At 38.4% G+C, this 22,301-nt stretch overlaps 1 protein-coding gene across 2 annotated transcripts in view; it reads right to left on the reverse strand.

Annotated features, from left to right (window-relative positions):
- Positions 1 to 169: 169 nt before the first annotated feature.
- ARNTL (aryl hydrocarbon receptor nuclear translocator-like) overlaps positions 170 to 22,301 on the reverse strand; it is a 27,399-nt gene continuing 5,267 nt past the window's right edge. Inside the window, exons 5-19 of one of the 2 annotated variants that reach the window (XM_010563773.1) lie at positions 21,921 to 21,959; positions 21,539 to 21,580; positions 20,436 to 20,593; positions 18,917 to 18,996; positions 17,806 to 17,898; positions 16,763 to 16,880; positions 14,413 to 14,562; positions 12,771 to 13,014; positions 8,271 to 8,377; positions 7,775 to 7,925; positions 7,083 to 7,171; positions 5,052 to 5,160; positions 3,195 to 3,288; positions 1,469 to 1,571; positions 170 to 879 (exon numbers count right to left, since the gene is read on the reverse strand). In XM_010563773.1, coding sequence (XP_010562075.1) covers positions 719 to 879; positions 1,469 to 1,571; positions 3,195 to 3,288; positions 5,052 to 5,160; positions 7,083 to 7,171; positions 7,775 to 7,925; positions 8,271 to 8,377; positions 12,771 to 13,014; positions 14,413 to 14,562; positions 16,763 to 16,880; positions 17,806 to 17,898; positions 18,917 to 18,996; positions 20,436 to 20,593; positions 21,539 to 21,580; positions 21,921 to 21,959 — 1,738 coding nt within the window. In that variant the 3' untranslated portion in view covers positions 170 to 718. Of the gene's footprint in view, positions 880 to 1,468; positions 1,572 to 3,194; positions 3,289 to 5,051; positions 5,161 to 7,082; positions 7,172 to 7,774; positions 7,926 to 8,270; positions 8,378 to 12,770; positions 13,018 to 14,412; positions 14,563 to 16,762; positions 16,881 to 17,805; positions 17,899 to 18,916; positions 18,997 to 20,435; positions 20,594 to 21,538; positions 21,581 to 21,920; positions 21,960 to 22,301 lie in introns of both variants that reach the window. The other variant, XM_010563772.1, reaches the window with a different exon arrangement.

Consider the following 22,301-nt stretch of genomic DNA (forward strand, 5'->3'; position numbering starts at 1 on the left):
CCTACGCTACTGTTGTGTTTTTCTTAGTATAAACTTGAATGTAGGAGTAAGTAATAATAGCTTCTCTAGAAATTTATTGTAGTGACAAAGTCTTGTAAGTGTATGTATGTAAGGCATGGGTTTTCCTCCCTTTCCCCCCCAAGGCTAAAGAAATGATAAATACCATTACTTCTAGCATGCACCTTCAGCAGGGTTTTATCAAATTTATTTATCAAAGTAAATGCTCCATCTTAGAACAAGGGAAACATTTATTTTAAAAATATTTAACTGTCTAATACATTACACTTTAACAATATTTATAGTAAAGGATTCTTACAAGAAAGAATAAACAGCTTTATGGTACAATTAGTATAAGAAATATCCACATGGGGACTGTTTTGCAGTGTAAAAACACACCATACATCTGAAATGGTCATTTGCATATAAAAGCTACCACTGATGCCAGTGAGTTGCACAGTGATTTAAAAAAAATTTCAAACAACAGAATCCAAAATATACAGGTATTGTAAGCTATACACAGCTAACCAAATCAACACAGAACACTGTAGCAGGTTATTCCACTTTGTCTGAAGTTACACATAGTAGGATGAGTTGCATTCTGATACAGCTTTTACGAAATTCATACATAAAAGCTTCTCAGTCCAACAAGTTTCACAGACTGTAGAACTCCACCAGTAAATGCACTTTGATATTTGGATGTTGAAGCCAGGTGCATCATTTACAAGGGCCATGGCAAATCACTGAAGTCTACAGGGCCACCAAGACCTGCGTCTGCTTCAAGAAGGCTCATTATTACTGCCATCGCCGCTTCGTCATTGCTAGGGCTGCTTGATCCCTGATCGTTGTCAATCATATCAATGCCTATATGAGAGTTCTCCCCTGTAAGCATAAATACAGTAAGGTATCAGAAGTTTTGTTCACTTCACTTGCTATGGGCCCTTGCTGTATGACTTGAGGTAGGATATCTGAACAGGCTGAACTATTTTGGGAGTATTCATTTGTTCGATATACAGGTTGCCATAGTTTCAGGGAAACCACTGATACCAGGGTGTCAGAGGACAAAGGTTAGGTCACTCCTCCGAAATGACCAGTATGCCTAACAAAGACAACCTTATGTGCTATACTTCAACAGTAAGTAGATGATTAACATCTAGGAGTCAGCCTAGCTTTTCTTCTTGTCTTCAGTTGTGTAAAAGCATTCACAAAAAGCAGGTGAGTTCAGCTAATTCACACCTATCCAGCAAGAGAAAAGAGGCTTCCAAGTACTATCAAAAAAAAAATTACAATATAAAGCCAGCAAAATAGATTGCCAGGCTGCTCTTCAGGCAGTGGTAGGTTATGGGCCTTATGCTTCAGCTACAGCCTGCAGATGGTGAAAACAAGTTACTGCTAAAAACAGCCATCTTGTTTGAGTTGGCTATATTTGTTTAGTTGGTATTGAGGCATGTTAGTGCATGACTTCACTTACCGAGAATAGAGGAGTTGTCAGAATATGGGTAACCAGAGTTATCTTGGATTTGCCCAGACAATAACCCAGCTGAAGAAATGTCTGGAGTGCCACCATTCAAGATCTTGAAAGAAAACACAGAAGCCATGAAACAGCATGAAATATTGCATTAACTCTTAAATTGTCCTATATTGGGATTTTTAATACAGGGAAGGTGGGCTTCCAGAAAAAAAAGCACTACCTAAAGGCTAGCTAATCAGACTAGTTGTAAACTAGGAGCTACTTCCCCTGTATTATGCCCATCAAGCAGATGTCAGATGGATAGCGTATCACCACCAGAAGGGAAGAGATCAAGTCAGTGCTATATGCTAAACTTCTGCAAGTAACTTCTGAACAGCTACTAGAAAAAGTCCTCGGGATTTCTGTGGGGCATCTTTGTAAGTATTCCATCTGCAAGTGATAATAATTACAGATAACTACAGAATGCTTCTGAATTTACAAATACATTATATGTAAAGTACTGTCAACTAAGATCCTTAATTTTAGAAGTATAATCCTCCTAGAGACAGACTGCATGAGCTGAGCATTGCTCCTGGATCACAAGCCTAACCATTTTTTGGTACAGTGCAGCACAGCAGCACTGTGTACACCAGAGCTCACCAGGAAGAGAAGAGCCTTCTCCAGGATTCTTAAATAGCAAGTGAATAGCTGAACTTGAACCATAGTTTTGAACTGCTCAGATGTGTGTACACTTGAAAGTAAGTACTTGTGAGCTCCCTTCTGAGGGCAGCATCAGCTGGAACTTGTGGTGTTTATAGCAAATGTAGTCTTCTAACCAAGGAGACATATTGAGGGGTTAGCCTGTTAGAAGTACCCAGCTCTCTCTGTGTATTTTTCTTTATTCCATTTACAGTAGCCCCTACTATATGTAGGTATTGAATTATTGTAGGGCGGAAGGAGCAAGAATAACTATTCCTAGAATTATAACTGTTTGTTTCAACTTTCAAGTTTTATTTCAAGAACAAATTGAGGCAGAAATAGAAATATTTACTGTCAGCTATATGCTCTAGTACAAGCAATTCTTATGTATAGTCATCATAATTTCTGGGAAAAAAAAGTTAACTGAGTCTGAGGCAGTGTTCAAATGCACAGAATAAGGATTTGGATAAGTGCTTTTCTTGCCTTGAATATAACCACCGTAAGCAGCAATTTACTAGATGTCTTAAATGCAGCCAGTATAAGTGTTCAGGTGGTTAAGTGTTGGTAATGGTATGTGAGTGCTACTCAAGCAATCTTAGAACAAGGCATGGTACGTGGTATTGGTTTAAAAATAAACTGTTGGTGCACAGTAAAGCATCTAATTGTCATAGTTTTGCTACAGCAGTACAGTAAAACTGCTGTGATTCATTTGAGCACAGCACTCAAATGATAGCACTTCCAGTGTTCACCAGTATGTGGTGTTAAAGAGTTTTTGGAGGATCACGAGAGATGAGAGCTGTTTCTTGCAGCTCTGTTAAAAAAAAAAAAAGTGAAAAATCTAAAGAGCAGGTAGATCTCAAAAGCTGCCAGTGTTCAAGAACTACTGGTCTCTGCACTTTAGGGACTACTGTAAAGGGATTTCAGCCACCAGTATACTTTGACTTGCTGTCAGACTTTTTCAGCCAAACAGCCACATGTAATTTTACAAGCACAATCTCATGTTGCTTGCCCCTACTGCTACAAGACTGTTTGTAAAGCTTGTTCTTACCTTCTTGCCTCCTGGGGAGGATGTGTCGGGTGGTGGTGTGCTGGTAATGTTCAATGGACTTGAACCGCAGCTAGAAGGTGATGATCCTCTTATCCTAAAATATGGATAAAATAGGAAATGAATTTACCAGAAACTTTGAAACTTGGACTTGGAGTTTTATATGCCGACTTCAATGTCAGGTGGCATAAGGTGTTAAAAGCATGAACTTCATTTTTGTAATTTCCTCACTTTTTCAGTGTTTAACAAATCAGCAGAAGCAACGGTTTTATTTGCAGCTAGATGAACAGTTGGGTATAAATTGTCCAGCTTGCTCAGTCTGCAAGCTTTACCTCCCTTCCCTCCCTTTATTTGTTCCTGTACAGCCTTCACAGAGAGTCAGAAGGGAAAGGTCCTGGGTACTGAGCAAAGCCTCAGGTTTTTTTCTATTTTACTTCAATTTAGACTGGCTAAGAATTCAAGCTGCCTCAGTCACAGTAACCTAGACTCCTTAAGTGAGCTACTCCTACAGAAGTACACTGGACATTTGATACAGTTAATTTTTTTTAAACTGTCCAGAGCAGCATTTTTCACTTCAATTTTCCATAGCTTGATCAAATACCATTTTTTTATTAATACATCATTCATTAACTGTAGAACCAACAAATCTTTCAACTAAAGGGAGGAGGGGTAGTTAACAGAGAAAAGCAATGGAAATGGGAATCTTATCCTTGGCAGAGTTCCCCTGGGAAAGCTGAACAGAAGGCAGCTTTGGAAAATAGTAACAGCTGCTGAAAAAGGACTGGAACTAACCCAGGGTCTTGAAATGAAATGAAGACATGGGTGGTAAGCTATACTGCTACACTCACTGAGGCTAACTAAGTGTTTTACAGCTACTAAAAGGGATGGTTAAGTTTCAAAGTATTGGTTCAGCCTTGGTGTGGCTTTTTTTCTTCCTCCCCTTTCTTTCTATTCTTATAGATGGGAAAGAAGCCTTACATGATAGGTCTGCTGTTCCCTTAAACAATGATGTAAGTAGTCTGGCCTGCAGCAGAAACAAATCTATGGGAAACAGACTTCGTGTTTTCCTGAATTGCAGCTCAGTATGGTTAAGTTACTGCCACTAAACATCTGCTGGATGAGACCACTTTTATAGAAAAGCGAACAATTCCCAAGAGGAAATTCATGAAGAATGGGGATTGTTAGCCAGTAGAAAATTAAGTGATACCCGTTGAAAGTAGCTGGTCACACAGGTGAGAAAGAGGAGATGGCTGTTCTGAGAGACAGCTATGATTACTACAGTCCCTTATTGAAGGGTGCTGCAGGACTTCTTGTTTAAACCAGAGACCTACATCATGAATTTTAGACAGGCTGCCCCTGGGAAGGCAGAGCTACCTTAATCATTGTGTCCTTACCCAAAGAGCTATGGGAGAACTGCACAAGCTGAACTTACATATCTAACAACTCTAAAAGCATCTGAGTTGAAAACAAACATTGCTTTTTTGGCATGTAGTCAATAGCTTTGGCATTTGGAGGTTGTGCCACTTACACCCTTAAGTCATTGGAAAAAGAATAGTCTGGAAAGGAATTTGTTTCTAGTTAGCTGTTCTTTTTAACTACTGTTTCTGGTAAACAGATAATTATCACCATTACAAAAAAAGTCCCAATATTAGTCTTTTACAGTAGAAAGCTGGATGGCTCTAACTTTTTCATTCTTTCACTATGGGCTTTGACTGCCTCAGGTATTCTGAATAGGTAGCTGTAGCTGTCTACTGACAAAATACAGTTGTATCATTCTGTATCCAGCTTGAAGAAAGGCTTCCTTAATTTCCTCCTAAAGAACAATACTGGTTCCTCTAACTTCATACCGTTTTTTCTCACCTGTGAATCTCCATGATTTCTTCAGCAATCATCCTCCCTATTTTACCTGCCCCGGCTCTTGTTCCACCTGGAATTCCAGGCACAGCAGGATGGGTCCTTTTTGGGCCACCTAAAACGAGTAGGTATCTTAAGGTCAGAGAAAAGCTTGCAAACCTTTTCCAAAAAGCATTTGTATTTAGGCACGCTTTGACAAGCTGCAGGACCTTCTGAACCATATTTATTTACAATTCCACCAACTGGTGAGTACCTTCAAATGTATGTAAAGCTCTGACTTGTGCTGAGTTATGCTATGTCTCTTAGACATCCCTCTGTGCCAGCAGGTACACAACATCTCCTCACTCTTAATCAGAACCGGGCTGTGTCAAGCATCTGGTAGTACCTCTTGTCCAGAGTCGGTACAGACTAGCTTGTCAGACCTGCTTTATCCTGTCCCTGAATAGGGTCATGTCCAAACATGTTTCTTCTTTGCTTTGTGTGAAGAACCTGCCAGCACATATTCCATCCTATATGGGGTACGCCCAAGCTACCCGATGAACATAAATAAACCCCCTGTAGGTAACTGCAAGTACCTAAAAATTGAGGATAAAGTGAGGTCTGAACAGTTAGCAGCTCACTGTTACATTAATGTGATTTGACACTTGCACAACACTTGAGAGGTAGTCAGGAAGGAACCCAATATACTCCAAGGCATAGCAAAGAAAAGATCACGTACTGAAAGGGCAAGAAAACCCTTAGCATTGCTTATCCATAATGGATAATTGCCTTCTTTTGGAAATTCATATTTAACAATAGCAATCCTCAGTTTCTATGTCTCAGACCCATCAGGAGGTGAGAAGGTTCACCTAAAAGGTCATCAAATCCTTACCAGACCCAGAACCACTTGAAATTAAACTTCACTCAGTTAAATTTCTTTTCTGGGGACAAGAACTATCAGTATAATGTTATTATACATCTGGTTTCTTTCCAAAGGCTGTGTTGTGGCAAGAAGCTTATCCTATTACAGAACAGTTTGTTCTGTTATTTTGTTTATTTCATTCTCAGGATGCCCAGACACCACGTTACTGCCGTTACTCTACCTTCAATTACTAACCATCGAGCCTACATGGCAGCTTCTCTTCCTACCACTGTCAGCTGCCCCATGCTTTGCCACCTTTCCTCCTCCATACTTGCACTTACTGAACCTCGCTTTTCACAACAGAGATAACTGAAAAGCCCAGCTTTGCCAAAGTCTTGCACTGTTCTGCTAAGTGTATTGTGTACAACTTACAAAGCAACTCCAGATCTGCAATATCCTTGCTTTACAGCTACAAAGGCATAGGTGATAAAAATAGTATCTAGTAAATAGGGTCTCTAAAAGCAATGGTGCCCAAGTCTTCAGAAAGAATCTCAGTACTATCACCATCCTTCTTCCCCTGTCTTTCATCCATGGTCTGTCACTGCATCCTTCTACTCTACCACACTTCCCCTCTGCTCCACTAATACTTCATTACTACACCAAGCTCTGCTCCACATTATGCTGCACACCACCCACTGTAAAAGATGGTTTGGTGATCTGCAGCACTCATAACAAGTCCACGATGATCACCACAGGTCAGTCTTCATGTCTTGACAAAAAGTCAAATCAAGGGCAGGTGAGGGGCAATAAGCCAAACGGCCAGACTGTATTTATGATCCGTTCACCCTCTGAGTAGTCATCTGCACTGACTACAGAACTTGAAGTCACTCTTGGATGATGTACAAATAGCACCATCCACGAAGGCAAGCATTGCTCCTCTATGTCACTCCTCCAACCCTGTTTATACTTGTTTCTTTTAACTGGCTGATTCACTTCTCCTTTGACCAGCTTAGATCCAAAGTTGGCATTTAAGTTCAACAAGGCAAGAACTGCATTAGCACTCTTTTGCCCTAAAGCTTATTTTTCTTTAAGATATTAACAAATTCTCAATGCAAAAGTGCAGCAAATTTGTGCATGCAGGATTAGCTGCTAACAAGGCATGACTGCCAATAATTGCCTCACAGTACAGCAGTTACCTTCTCCAGCCTGAAGCACGCTGTCCATGCTGTGTGGAGAAGCCACAAGCTGTGGAAAGGCTGCATCTCCACTATCAAGTACGTTGGTGCTGTGGATTTCAAGAATTAGAAGAATCAGTGATTAAAAACCCTGCAAAACAGTCACTCTGCCAGTGTGTCACAATGGAATACTTCAGGGTTTAAGTAGTTTGTGAGTCACCATCACCTCTGTGAAAGAAGCACTGTGACTGACACCAAGGCTAGGTGAACAACCGAAATAAACCACCATGTTACAAGTCAAACTGTGCAATGCAGAACCCAAACAGCTTCTCTTGTAAGAGAATTCCTCTACAGCAGTTATTCTACTGCAAAGTCACTGCACCGGTACAGAACCCTCAAGTAAAAAGAAAAGGGATGGGGAAGTCCCTTCAAAAAGCAAAGAAATGCATCTCCCGTAAGTCCCGACAAAGACTGGAACCCCAGGTTTTCCCAAAGAAAGAAAATATCTGTATTTCTGCAGGCTTTAATAAATAGATATTAAACTACTGCAGTTATTAAACCAATTCCCCTCTGCCCAGATATGCAGTTCTGGGCGTTACCTGGAGGAGACACCTACTGTCATATAGAAGTGCACATATTTAGGTCAAATCTCATCTGAAAACAGGGCAAAGCAATCAGCATTTACATGCATTTGCTAAGAGGAAAATACTTACGAAACAACTGTATTTGTTGAGACGATGTATTCTACTTCTTTGGTCCAAGGGTTCATGAAACTGAACCAGCGACTCCGCAATGTAATAAAAGAGCCATCTTTTATTTTAAACTTGTAGCAGTTAGTTGTAATTTTTTCTCTTGTCTGCAAAACTAAAGATGGGCAGAAAGCAAGTAACCTTGTGTCAAACAGGCACCACCACTACATAAGCAGAGCCCTTATCAGGGAAAGCTCAGTTAATTCCTCCCTTCACCCCCACAGAAAAATGTTATTTCTGCAGTCATCTCCTCACACCCAACCTGAACCTCAAATATTCACTAAAAATCCATGGAAGTCTAAGATAATCATATTGTTTGGCACATGCAGCACAATGTTCTTCACTAAAGCATTTGCAAACAGAAATAGCTGAATCTTTTCCAGTTTGTTTGGTTTTCTTAATACGCAACTTTTCCCAATATTTTTACAAAATTTCTTTGCTGAATTATTAATAATCGTACCTTGTCTATGGCATTCTGCAAGATGTCCTATATCATCTTGATGAAAATATTCATAACACGAAGTACCTAGAAGTTCCTGGGGTAAGTATGCCAGAATGGCTGTTGCCCTTGGGGAAGGGAGGTAGAGAGAAAAAAATTCATTTCAAGTTGAAGTATTAGTGACAGATTACTAGAACTCACACTGAAATTGGGTAAGGCTCAAGTAACATTGAAAGGTATTTTCAGCTTAGAAGGTAAAAAAATTCATTAAGAATACTCTTTTTAATTCTCAGGTAACTAGAAAGTACGTAACACCAACAGCCCTCAGGTTTTATAGTTGACCTATCACCACTGGAGGGGATGTAAGACTTTCTAAATAGCTTCGGAAGTATATTGTAATTTTGAGAATTTAAACCTGAATGAAGCTGCCTTGTAGCAGCCACAAGATAATATGAAGCTTTCTGCATAAAATGCCATTGAAAGATAGACATCAAAGGTTTGAAGAACTGCCATGTTCCTCTGCATACCCATCGTGCTACTACTGCACAGAGGCCAAATTGTAGCGTAAGTGTTTCAGGAGCATCTTCTCCCCTCAAGTCACCAGCCTTAACAGCAGGACAAAAAAACGCCCCACCAAACCCTGCACCCACACCTGTAAAAAAGAAAGGTTAACAAACAGAAGTTTCCCAAATAAGCAGTAAGAGACCTACTATGTGTCTCCGTTTTAAATCAAACAGGAGCATGAAGCAAATACACCAACTTTTTTTTTTCATCAGAACCAGCCATAAAGTCAACTGATTTTCTTCCTCATCAGAAAACTTTAGAACGAAATACACCTGCGATCTGCAACATGGGAAAGACATGGATTCTTGATGTGACCCTCAGGTTGTTTTCAAGGAACTGTTGGCAAGGACGGAGGACCTCTCAAGAAACTAGGAAAAAAGAAGACTTTGTGCATCAACTTGGTAACCCAAGCTTTAAACTGAGTTCAAGAGGAAAAGGCAAAGCAATGCTGCAGGTAAGTGACAATGAGCTATACAACAACCTAACACAAGGGGAAAGGGTCATTCTTGACAAGGAAGAAGCTATAGTGGACCCTAGACATCTGTATGTTAAAACAGCTCTTGAGTTGCTAATGATTTATAGAAGCTGCAACACCTTCATTAGGGTAACTCATCTAACCCAGAATACCAACATGAAAAATAACATGAGGGGGAGGAGGGAGGCAGAAGAGACTTGCTGTCACCTTATACATTAGGCTCATGTACACTTGCCTCTAGCCCCCAGAAGACAGCATAAGACAGACTTTTGAGCGTATCTGGGGAGGAACAGTACATTACTGCTATCATGGTGCACAGAACACAGCCACCAGCCAGGGAAATCATTCTAAGACTTCCTGGAAAAGGAAGAAACAGTTGAGAAAGGAACAAAGCAGGACAAGACATCCAGGAAGACCCTGAAACGCACACCATTTAGTTTAGAAGATAAAGAACACAGTCAGAATCAAATCTGTAGGAGCCCTCGCAAACTGCTCAAGGGCATCAGAAGAGAAAGTAACATGGCTGAACGTTTGAGTCTGAGATCCTCACTAGAAGAATGGAGAACAAACAAAACTACTGAACTACAGTGAACTTTGATTTTGTACATTTCTTAGAAGAAAATTTACCAAAAGAAAAATGATAGTTCTTTGAACAAATCAGAGTAAGAGTCACTATTCCAATGCAAATGAAATAAAAGGGTAATAAGGAACAAACCTGGGTGATCATCACCTCTTCTGCAATCTCAAAAAAAGCCCAAATTAAATATTATAAAATGTAGAAATTAGTACATATTAACTTTGAATAAGAACAGCAGGAAAAACACTGAAGCACAAAAACCATAGCATTTAAATGCAGGGCATTTTTGGTTTTTCCCCAGACACATTAAAAGCATTCAGCACCAATCAGGTGGCTTACACCTCAAGTCCTCATTGACAGGGAGCTTTAAGACATCAGCCTTGGAGAAGGAAACATTACAAGTATTCACATGAGAGAAATTTTCAAACTGGCTTTTGCCTGGTGAACCTTATCCCAGGAGACTTAAAACTGCTGACAGCTCCAAGACTGCTTTGATGAATTATCTCCGAGAGCCTGTAGAGAACCACAAAGCGGCAAAACATACAGTCTACCTTTAAAAAGGAAGAGCTAGGAACCAAGTCAACCTTATTCCAGGATTTTTCTAAGAACTGTAGCAACCAAGCCTTTCAACAGCACTGCAGTGGTGGGGAAACCTGACATAGATGGGTAACAACCAATATGGGCACCAGTAAGCAACTTGTCAAACCTTTTACATTTACTTTCATAGCAGGATAAACAGGCTTTTTGGAAAGGAGAAGATACCAAATTACAGATGATGTCAAAAGACTTAGCGAATGCAATATTTGACTATATTCTATTAAGCAAGGAAGGAAATTGTTCTTGTCGTTGAATTTCATCCTTTATTTACTTTTTTTCCTTAGCTTGCTTCTCCCAACTTAACACGGCAGCTCTGAATTCTGAAGCTGTATATGATGTCATCTACATATATAATAAACTTAATTTTACTCTCAAATTCACCATCCAGATTCATTAAAAGTATGGAAGAAGTAAGAGGTGGGATGGTTCTCTTTAAAGCTCTGTTCAGTGTAGCCCGCCATTTTGACAGTGAACTATTTAGTAGTTCTCTGACTGTGGTAGCCCAGGTAATTAGCACCTAATCTATAGCACTTCTTCTGCAGGGACCATGCGATCCATAAGGACAAAACGTTAGGGTCACAGAGAGTTTAAGTGTTTCTTTCCTGGATTCCCTTGGACAAATGACAAAGGAACAGTGCAAGTCTGTATGAACAAAAAACCCCAACATAGAAATAAATTAATAGTTTTCAACTTTTACAGGTGCCTAAATATTCTCTAGTGGAAGCACAGATCACAGGAGGCCAAGTTTAAGCCTACGGAGGAGGCCTTCTTAAAAAAAAAAAAACAAACAAAAACAAAAACCAAAACAAACAAAACCCCAAAACAACAAAACAAAAAAAACCAAACAAAAACAAACAAAAAACAAACAAAAAAACAAACCCAAAACACAAACCACCACCAAACCTCCCTTTCAAAGAGTCCTTTGAAGTAGTATACACATTCCAAGGACTGTAAACAACAGCTGGAAAACAATTAAATAACAGCACATGTGTTTAAATCCAATGGGTCAACATTTTCTGAGTCTTATTATTTTAGAAATACTTCAAAATTATCCATCGGGAATAAGTCTGATCTTTTGAAAATAGAACTCATTTATCAACTACCATACTTTGGCATTACAGAATGGCACACTTAGAGCAACAGAAAGGCTACAAATGCTCTCATAGTTCCCAGAGCGATCATCAGCTCTAAGCACTGCTGCCGAAGAGCTGGTATTTCAAAAATCCTTCCATCAGATTAAAAACAAAAAAACCCAAACAACCCAAACAAAAAACGCAAACCCCCAAAACCCCACCAGCCCAAACAGATAGACAACATTAAAAAACAAACAAACAAAAAATTCTTCTTACTGTACTTCCTCTCAAGACTATCAGCTCTATTTCCTCTCAAAGTCCACTAAAAATCAGCTGACACACCAGACACACCCCTGAAAAATTCCAGCAGACAGATTCTGTCAGAGTTCGGACCCTGGGCTTTTCTACATTGTAAGCAACTGAGCCTCAACCCCAGGCAACCTGAAAGAGCCTCATCTGGACAGTCTCAATCCACCTTGACAAGGAAGGGAACCAAAGCAGCTCTCCATTAACATCCTTCAACCACCTTTTTTCCCTTGATGATGCCAGTTATTTTGAAGGAAGACCCAGGTCATGTCTCCCCGCTACTCAAGAAAATTCAAGCAGTTTCTTTTGAAAAATGTAAGTATTAGCCTTTCAGATAACAAATTTGATGTTTGAAAGAAGATACCACAGTGGTACAAGTTCTCAAACCTTTTCCAAGAGGTAAAGCTTATGAAAAGCTTGCTTTCTTATAAATACAAAAGATCACATAGAGAAGTATTAATTCAGCAGCATGTGTTCAAGTATATAGTTAAATAAATGTATATGCTATCAAAGCCTAATGCAGCCTGTGCAATAACTTAACTATGTAGTGTTTGCAAAAGTTTTCAAACAAAGAGAGAATAATTACAAAGTCCATTTTCAAAATAGGACAGCACATTCTTCTGAGGATTACATACATACATCCCCTTAACAAATGGGTAGAAATCATCCCTAGATTATTCTGTCTAGTAAGTGATATTTTTTGAGGGTTTTGGTTTTTTTTAATTTAATCAGTAATACTGCATAAATACACAGCAATAGCTTTGAGCTCGGTCTCAAAAACTGAAATAACTTGCAGTCAGGATTTAGTAAAAAGCTGTAAAGAACAGTCATTTCTTTTTTCAACAGTATTTACACTGCTTTACGTATAACTGTCAGTAAAGCAGTGTTGAGCAGTGACTTATTGTGGAAGTTATTACAAGCATTCTTACCTCTGATCTACAAAAACAAATTTCCCATCTATTGCATGCCGAGAAACATATTCTGTAGGTTTCACCCTGATCTCACCGTTGACTGGCTGTGGTACCACATGAGGATGCAGCCGTCCAATTGCAACAAGACAGCTTAAATTACAACCCTCGTTATCTGGTTCATTATCTTCATCTAGTCCCATTTTTGTTGGCGGCCAGCTTTTTAAATATCCTGTACTATGAATAGTGCAAAAGCTTTTGCGGTCTGCTGTAAGAAAAAAAAAAAAAAAAAAAACAACAAACAAACACAACAAAAACCAAAGAAGCAGTTAGGTCATGGATACTGCTTTGGAGAACTTCATCTCGGTTCTGCTAATAATGCATCTCCTCTCTTATCCAGGAAATTTGGGATACTGTTCACTAACAGATTTTTCAGTACTCCTGCTTCAATGCAGTTAATCTGAGATAATTCAATAAACAATTTATCTCTGCAAAACCATTGTTTATACTGAAACAGCACATAGTTCAGACCAAGGTCGCTTTTAATAATCTTTAAGTAGAAATTGCATCACATTTTATTATTTCAGCAAAGGATACAAATAATCTAAAGGACTGTTTGAAGAAATTAGTGCATTAATAAATAAACGCCCTTTTCAACTTAACATGAGGCTCCTACAAAAACCAGCAACAATTTGGCTGGCAGAATACACACTCTTTGGGGTGTACAGGGGATAGCTGTACATAGGAGTGAGGACGAAGATTCACAACAACAAGTAACGCAGTCAGTATCCGAAAGGAGAACTCGTATTCCTCAGCACTGAGCAGGCCTTAAAACTGCAAGGAAGAAGACTTTCATAGACCCATAGAATAAAAGGCTTATGCCTAACTCCACAAACTGGAGTTTCCTCAGAGATGAGCACTAAAGCATGATCCAAGGTCGAAGCTGCGCCTAAACCTAGCAGGAAGTACTCGGGGGGGCAGCTGTCACATCCAGAGACAAAATGCTGAAATTGCCTTCTGTTCTCCAGTTGACACTTTGCACAACACATTTGGCATTAAAGTACTCAAACAAGAAACTTTCAAATTTGGACTAAATATATATTCCAACATGTCTAGAATAATACTCTGCAGAGGAAAAACATATTACCAACTTCAGTAATGTTATGACCAAATACTTCTTGTGTAGAAATGCTGTTTCCAGTACTCAGAATGTACCAAAACCACATATGAACTCAGAGTAAACTCATTTTTTAAGTTGGATATCCACCCAAATATCACTTGTCAAATATGGAGCACAGAAATAGAATGGGTAACAGCTCCCCTTCGTTGGAGATATTGGCTAGGTCAAGACTGAATGTGGTATGATCAATGTCTGAAGAAGATGCAATAACCACACCAGAACTGGCAGCACAAACTGCCTGCAAAAATTTCAAGAAAGCAGAGAGGAGAATTTGGCTTTATATGCTAATACAGTGTGTAAGAGCTACTGGGGCAGGGTTGGGGAGGAGGAAGTATGACGTAACAGACCTAGACATAGTTCATTATCTTAATAAGAAACATGGACAATGTTCAATAAATACAGAAAATTTAGCTACTGCAAATAAACATTAAAAAAAAAAGCCTGACAGCCATTACATTTGGTAATAAAATGCGTAATTGTTACCTTTCTTCTTTGAACAGGTTGAAGGAAAATCCTTATCTTCTACTTTCACTGAAGGTCTATTGCACTTCATCCTACAAAAAAAGGACCGTCTTGCTCCAGAACATAGTCGTGATGGCCCAGGTGTTATATCAGTTTTAACTGGGAGTCCAGCTGTAGCAAACAGAGGAAGTGAGGAAGCCACCTTTGTCAGGTAAAAAGTTAACCACAGAAATGATTGTATCATACAACCCAACTGTACTGTGTTTCACCTTTCCTGGGACTTGCACTGAAGTCCTTTTATATCCTTCTTCAGAAGCAGAAGTCCTGTTTTGGAGATTTTCACGTAAGTGAATATGTGCAGGACTCAACTGACCATATCAACATTAGAATTTCTGATTACACTTTCTAGCATGAAAACATTGACACAAGCTTGAGAACACAGGGCTCTAAATGCAAAAATTAGCAAAAGATTGTACAAATCCACACAAGTTTTGCAATAAACGTTGTGATTTCTTTGAACATTAATCAACTGATTAAAAAGAGAGAGAGATTATTTACCCATAAGAAGAGCAGTACTTCATACATTGTCACTCAATAGGCCCATGACCCTTCAGACTGCAAGCCTTTTCTATCACAACACCCACCCAGAGAGCACAAAGGCACGTATAGAGCAGAAGAGGCCCAGTGCCATTCCGGGTCCATCTCAGCTGGTGTGTTTCTAGACATCAGATTTTTTCGTTGTTCTGATGGAAGGAGGAAAAAAGGTAGCAGTGACCTACACAGGGACTGCAAATCCCCAAGACCTCCAGTAGGTGTAAGAAGTCTCTCTAGCCTCACAGAAATAAGTGCGTATGAACATGCCCTAACAGTAAGTCCTGACCTTTATCATATTCTTGCAGGAGATTTAGATTCTTTCCTGTGGAAAGTAACTGGAGAAACACAGTACCAAAACACACATCAACTCTGGGAGCCAACAGCAGAGTGCTGGTACAAACAAAGCTCCAGGAAGATGCCTGGCATGCATCAGGAGTACAGGTATCAGCAACACCAATGACGCAGCTGGAGCTCCAGGGGACCGTGCTCCAAGAGCTGGTGGAGGATTTAAATCACATAGCAACTTTTCCACAGCTTGCTATCCACTTCAACCATTTTCTGCATGGCGATATGTATAAATGAACAGCTATAAACATGTACAAAAAGTTCTAGGGCCCTGTAGGCTTTCAACGTAAGGAGGAAAACAACAATGCCAATGTTTTAGCATAAACTGTGCCTCCCTTAAAATTAGAATACAGTGAGGTCACCTCAAGGAGGTCAGACTGTCCTGCATCACATGCACTCTAAACCGCTGTTCAGTGGTGAGAGTACAAGCTGTGCCTGAGTCACTCATGCCAACGTAAAAATAAATACATACAAACATACTAGTACTCTTTAAGAATATGAGTTGTTGAAATTCTACCAATCAGTCTATCATAGCAGATGGAAGACTGTAATTCATAGTATTTATTTTTGCCCTAACTTTGTCAGAGGCATACAAAAAAAGGAGCTAGCACTGGATATACATGCTTGACAGCCAGACAAAACCAGGAGCCAGAAAAACTTCAGTTGATCCAGCTGGAGCCTGTAGGCTCACTGCCCTGGAATGATCTCTCTCAGCTTCAGTTTCTGAAGTTGAGCTGGTGGCTTCTCTGAGATGAGATCCTAGAGATTGCTGTTCCTGACAAGCACGAGACTTAATGACCTGGAAATCTGCAGTTGTAAGATACCACCTTCTACTTAAGCAAAGCAGACTCCTGTTATGAGAGTGAATTTAACACCCACTCACCTCAAAAGCAGTAGAGATACAGAACTACTTTAAAATACCAGGGTGGAATAGAGCTAAGAGACATAGTAGGAAATGATTCCAAGGACCAGGTTAAAAACCTTATAAGAGAAAGGTTAGGTCACTGATGGAAGTGGCAATAAGTAATAAATAAATAAATAAAAGAATCCTCTATCATGACTGATGGCTAAGGATTACCAAAATAATACTGAGTGTATTCTGACCATTGAGAATTACGGATTAGAACAAATGCTTCATATGTTTTAATGGGAAAAATTAAACCTTTGATGCCTGGAAAAGAGAGGATACCTCACAGGTCAAGCCAGTTAAACTAACGTGTCTATACTGCAGCGCATGCCCAACCTACTAGCTTCTACATTCAGATATCTCTTTCATACTTACTTTTTTTTTTTTCTGTCTAAGCTAAAACTTCCTTGGCATGACACAATCCAAACAGCACCCCCCACACACACACTTCTGACATCAGGCAAATATTCAGAAACGGTGAATCTGGCTACATGACACTGTTTTTCAACAGGTGGTAATACTTACTTTTTGCATCTATAAGCCTTTCTCGTGGCGCAGTGTCAGAAGAAGAGAGCTGCTCTTTCACTTTGGCAATGTCTTTAGGATGAAGGTAATCAAATAAACTTTGACCAATCAAATCATTCTGTAGAGATTGAATATTCAGTCAAAAATTAAAATAATTGTTCAGGATATTTTCTCAATTTTAGCATGCATTATAAACAATCCTTTTACATATAGGTCTAGCCAAGGAACATCAAAGACCTGAGATCCAGGATTTAATGGAAGGTATGTTTTCTCTGTATATTTAAGTTATGGCTAGATTACATAGTAATTTCATTATGTTTAGTAAGAGTTTTGCAGAAATAGCATGCTTAATCCACCACCAACAGATAGTGTGGTTTCTCTTCAGTCTCACTTCATATGCTATACATTTGAAGGAAAAAAATCATAATTGCAAATGTTCTTTTTCAATATTTACATGATGAGTAGGTATTTAGTATATAATATACCTAACTAAAGGCTGGCTGAGGAAAACTTTTGAAGCTAACACAGTTTTTAAATTTGCTAGGGAGGGCAGATGACAGAAAGAATGAAGAATATTATTTACACAATATATGGTGCAAGTTAAGCCTCACATTAAGCATATATTAAAAACCTGGCTTTGGTATAATTGCTTCCCAGTTTCCATCAGTAAGTATGCTAGCAAACCCAGAATAGACAGAAAGAAAACTTAGTCAAAAATTCATGTGATGCGATTGGAAGAACCACAGAATGTTTTTTCAATATTTGCTTATATTCCCTATTAGATAATGCTTTTGCAAGCCTGAGGGTAAATCCCTGATCAGAATGCATCAGTGAAGTAAATTTAGTTCCTTTTCACCTCTTTAGTTTGAATGGAAGAACAATCTTCTCTAATGACATGGCAGAGAAAAGCTCGCTCTTTACAACAAATCTCAGCTTTCAAGACAGACTATTCAGGTAAATAGCCCTCCATATAAATGCATAATCATAAAAAAAAGCTTTCAAATCTTTTAAGGCCTAACATTACTTAAAATGGAGAAGGATACCTGACTGTAGTTGAGGATCTTGAAGACAGATTCTGAAACAAACAGTATCTTCCCTCTGTCACAGCCCACAACAAAAAGAAATCCATCTGCTGCCTAATTAGGGGGGGGGGAAGTAAATTACTAAGTTATACATCCTCATTGCATCATTATAACCTTTAAAAACATGTTCTATACAGTAGAATTTCTACATTAGGAGAGCTGTCTTAACATTTGGAGATAACTGAGTCAACAGGCAAGATATAAAATTACAATAAAGGTTTTTTTTGCATCTGCAAACATTTTTGGCATCATCCTGGGCACCATGCCCAGAATGTAAAATCACTTTTACAGGAGGAAAGAATCCAGGTCTTCTCCAATAATATTATGATTATGTTTAATAAGGCCCTCAAATTAAAATATTATTTTAACCATATTTATTCCATAGTTCCTCTTTTAGAAGCCAAACATAACCTGGATATTAATTTATGTGCCTGTAGGCAAGTAATTCCCATTTCAATAGTACTCTCTTTCAGTCACAAACAAGCATGCAGGATTAGGCCCTAATTTTATACCCTTAAGAGTCACAATGCTGCAGAAATTAAATTCTGCATATGCTGCATGTGGACACTGCAGCGCTTCACAAATTACACAAGCTACTAGAAGAGCTTAACTATTAACAAATATATACTCTCCACACTATAAAAGTGCCATACAGCAAGCAGACAAATCTACTAAGTCATGTTACATCAGTGACCTCAAAAAAAGGTGTTCATTATATCACTGTACGCTGAAAATCACATCAAGGTAGCCCATGGCATAAAGTCTGCAAGAAAACAATTTATGTAATTTTGGTTCATGCCATGAAATAATTGAAGTTTCTGATGGTTACCATCAAAATATCAGAGTTTCCTCAGATGTCCCTCTCAAATCTTCCTGCTTAAATCAAGAGATGCTAGTCACCATTCAAACCCACTGACTTTACACAGTAGTCTTGCAGATTTCTTCATTATCCTCCATAATAAAAAACATTCTTAAAAGCTGACATACAAGGCAGGAAAATACTGGTGTTTCGCTTTAGGAGAGTTATATTCACAGCCATTAAGATCTCTTTTAATTAAAAGTTGAAACGTACCCTGAGAATAAGATGTTTTAATTCATCATCTGATAGAAAAGCAGGCTTATAGTTTGCTTCTGTGTATGGATTTGTAGCACCTAAAGAAAACAAACAAACGATCTATCCCCATATCACAAACTTAACAATACAGACTTAAATGAGCAATTTTCTTTCGGCTGCTTCTTATACTGTTATTCATTGCAGGTGTTCTTTAAAATGAAAGTTGCTTTTTGGTTTTGTTTTACTATCAACATGAGCTCTGTTGGTATTAACTTAAAAAAGGATTAAGCTTTTTTGCTAAAACACAAATATTGCATTATGTAGTAATGCAAATAAAATGCCTTCTGAGATATAGTGTTCTCTGACATATTTTTTTAACCCAAATGTTGTCCTTGATTTATGGTCTAGTCTCAGAATTAGCAATGAAAAATAAGAGATTAAAGAAGAAGAGCCTTCAAACTATTTCTTCTCTTTATAACTTAGTAAAACATGACAAGGTCATGTAAACGGATTGTCACTTAAGAACTTACAAATCAGTTCTCTCATTCCATGCCTCTGACAAAAAACAGCATTACAATGATACCATCTCACAATGCCAAAAGCCCAAAATAAGCAATGAGGCAGCTATTTATTAAAGAGTAGTTCTTCTCATTTTATTCCCTTCATAAAGACAAAAGAGAATCAAATTAGTAACCACTGAAGTGCTATGACGTATTAACCCAATCAAATGACAGCGGCAGAAAAAGTTAAACCTTTCAAAAATACTAGGATAAATACGATTGGAAGACACCAGGTCTCCTAGAAACTAGAACAGTGACTTAAATTAGCTGCATCTCTATCTTTTCTCAGGGGCGTATTCTTGGAGGCTTAAGCTTTCACCATCATCACCAATGGTACCAAAGCACTGATTCACTCTTGTATGAAGCTTTAGGACATACAGAAATTTGCAACAACGCCGACTCTTCCAAACCCACATGTTCCCCTTCAGGTGCTTATAACAGAAACTAAAACTGAATTTTCATAGTACTCTCCATTCTTTCACACAGACCTAAAGGTATGAACACAAAACCTCAGAAGTCCTGTAGGAATATTACTTACACCTAAAAATTTAACCTCTCTATCCAACAAGTTTTGCACATTTCCTGCTTAAGAGCACTGCTCAGTGCTATACAAGGTTCAGCTGTGCACTGCCACTTAAGCCCTTTGTTCCCTCACCCCACCTGCCTCAGCTGCCTTGCTTTTGTTGCATCTAGAGATGGTGATCAATCAGGTCAGATCATGGAAAATTATTCTTTTCTCATCCACAGATTTCCCAGGTGGATCAGGATACTGGATCATGAACCAGCAAGCTATAAATGAACACACAGCATCAAATGCTAAGAAAAGGGAAGAAAATCCTCCTAAAATGTATTAACTTATTCATTTTTGGCAAAAGGACAAGAAAGGGAGAGAAAGTATGGCTTTAGGGAAATTCCATTTAGCCATCCTCCTTCAGTCCTGTCCTCCCACCCCGCCCCTTCACCCCCAATCAACTCACCACGTAATGTTTTCATATGCTGGACAGCCATTCTCAATACAGTGAGTTTATCTAGCTTTCGAGACATAGCGTTGCACGTTGGTACCAAAGATGCCAGTTCATCTATAAAACTGTTCATTTTATCTCTACGCCTTTTTTCAATTTGGCTATGAGCCTCCCTAAAAAAGTAAGGTGGTGAGGAAGAACAGAAAAGCATGAGAAAATAAATCATATTTAAAAATCCTCAAATCCAGTATAACAAAACCACAAAAATAACCTCCTCCTCATAATTAAGTTAGCCTCTTATCCTCAGGAAAAGGACATCCGCATACAGAATTCTTCAGACATTTTTTGTTATCTGGGTGAGCAACAGTTACAAGCAATAGGCAAGGCTGCAGCACACAGTTCTAATTTACCAGAAAACACATGTAACGTTGGCCATACAGTACACTGAATCCTCAGTTCTGAAACTATCCACTAAACAGTACAAAACTATCTAGAGATTTCTACTGCTGTACACCAGTTTTGTTCTTGGCATGTACACTGAACTATAACTGGAATCATAAAGGTCACATAAGCAAATTTCAGTGTATAAAAATGTTGACTAAAGCATTCAATTAAGAATTTGTAATCAGTATAGTAATGAATGTACTAAGTATTTAAAACTACCTTCTGTTGTGGCAATATGTTTTCTGCTCATCCTACAGCTTTCCACTTGAAGTATTTGAGATATCTCTGAACTAAACTATTCTTAATCAGGAAAAATTATGATAAACACTAAATAATTTAATTTGGTTTGTAGTTTCCCGTATTAAAGAGTCACTATTAACACTTTTACAATTGATTTTGAAAGAAACAAGATGAAGAACGTAACATCAGAAGCATACAGACTTCAATTTCAGTGTTAATGAAGTGACTAAAACCAACTTACCTACCGAATTAGTATTTTCACAAAACTATATGCAGTTTATACATGAAAAGTATTAAGAGTGCAAAGATATGGAAAAATAAGAGAAGGTCAAAGCTAGAAAAAAATTACTTTCCGGATAAGAAACACGTGCAAATATTTCATATGGCAAAATGCAAGATAGAATTCTTTTCAAGATACTTGTTTAGAGTATTACCTTGCATTTTTTATTCTGCCTTGTTGGTCTGTATACTCCAATCTGTTGAAAAATGATATCACAAAGTTAGTGTTAAAAACACTAAACCCAATTCTTTTAATGCATCTTATATACCTAGTGACCCTTATTAAAATCAGATTTTAAAAATCTGAATATTTATTTAACCTTTCTTCAGAAAAGATCATTATTTATAATACTGTGGCTCAAAGTGTTGGGGTTTTTTGTTTGTCTGTTTTACTTATTTCAACAATCTTAATCCTTTGTCCTAGCAAAGAAACAATTTGGGACACATGACCACAGTAACACCAAAAACAGGTATCTACACACAGGATCCTATGTCGGTACTGTGGAACTATCATCTTAGTGACTGTATCAGTAGTACCTTCCATGTTGGTCATCTTTATCTGTATCCATACCTTCCCTGCAGAAACAGAATAAAAGCAATATATCACAAATAAAGCAGGATTAGCAAAATTGTTATCAAACTATCATAAAATTAGAATAAAGTATTCCTGTCATCTTTAAATCATAAAAACAAAAATAAGAATATAAAACTGAGAAGCTGGAAGGACTAAAGAAGTTGTGTGGTTTTTGTAATATTAAAACGTTTTCTTAAATTAGTTGTCTCTCCTTTGGAGCTAACAATATGGCACAGTTTGATGTGTTTGACAGTAAAACATGCTGCAGTTCAAAGATATCATCTGTCATAAAAATGTTTTTCAGTTAACTGGGGGGGGGGGGGGGGGGGGGGGGGGGGTTCCGC

The sequence above is a fragment of the Haliaeetus leucocephalus genome, unplaced genomic scaffold (genome assembly GCF_000737465.1).
Source record: "Haliaeetus leucocephalus isolate CR32 unplaced genomic scaffold, Haliaeetus_leucocephalus-4.0 Scaffold173, whole genome shotgun sequence".
Lineage (NCBI taxonomy): Eukaryota > Metazoa > Chordata > Aves > Accipitriformes > Accipitridae > Haliaeetus > Haliaeetus leucocephalus.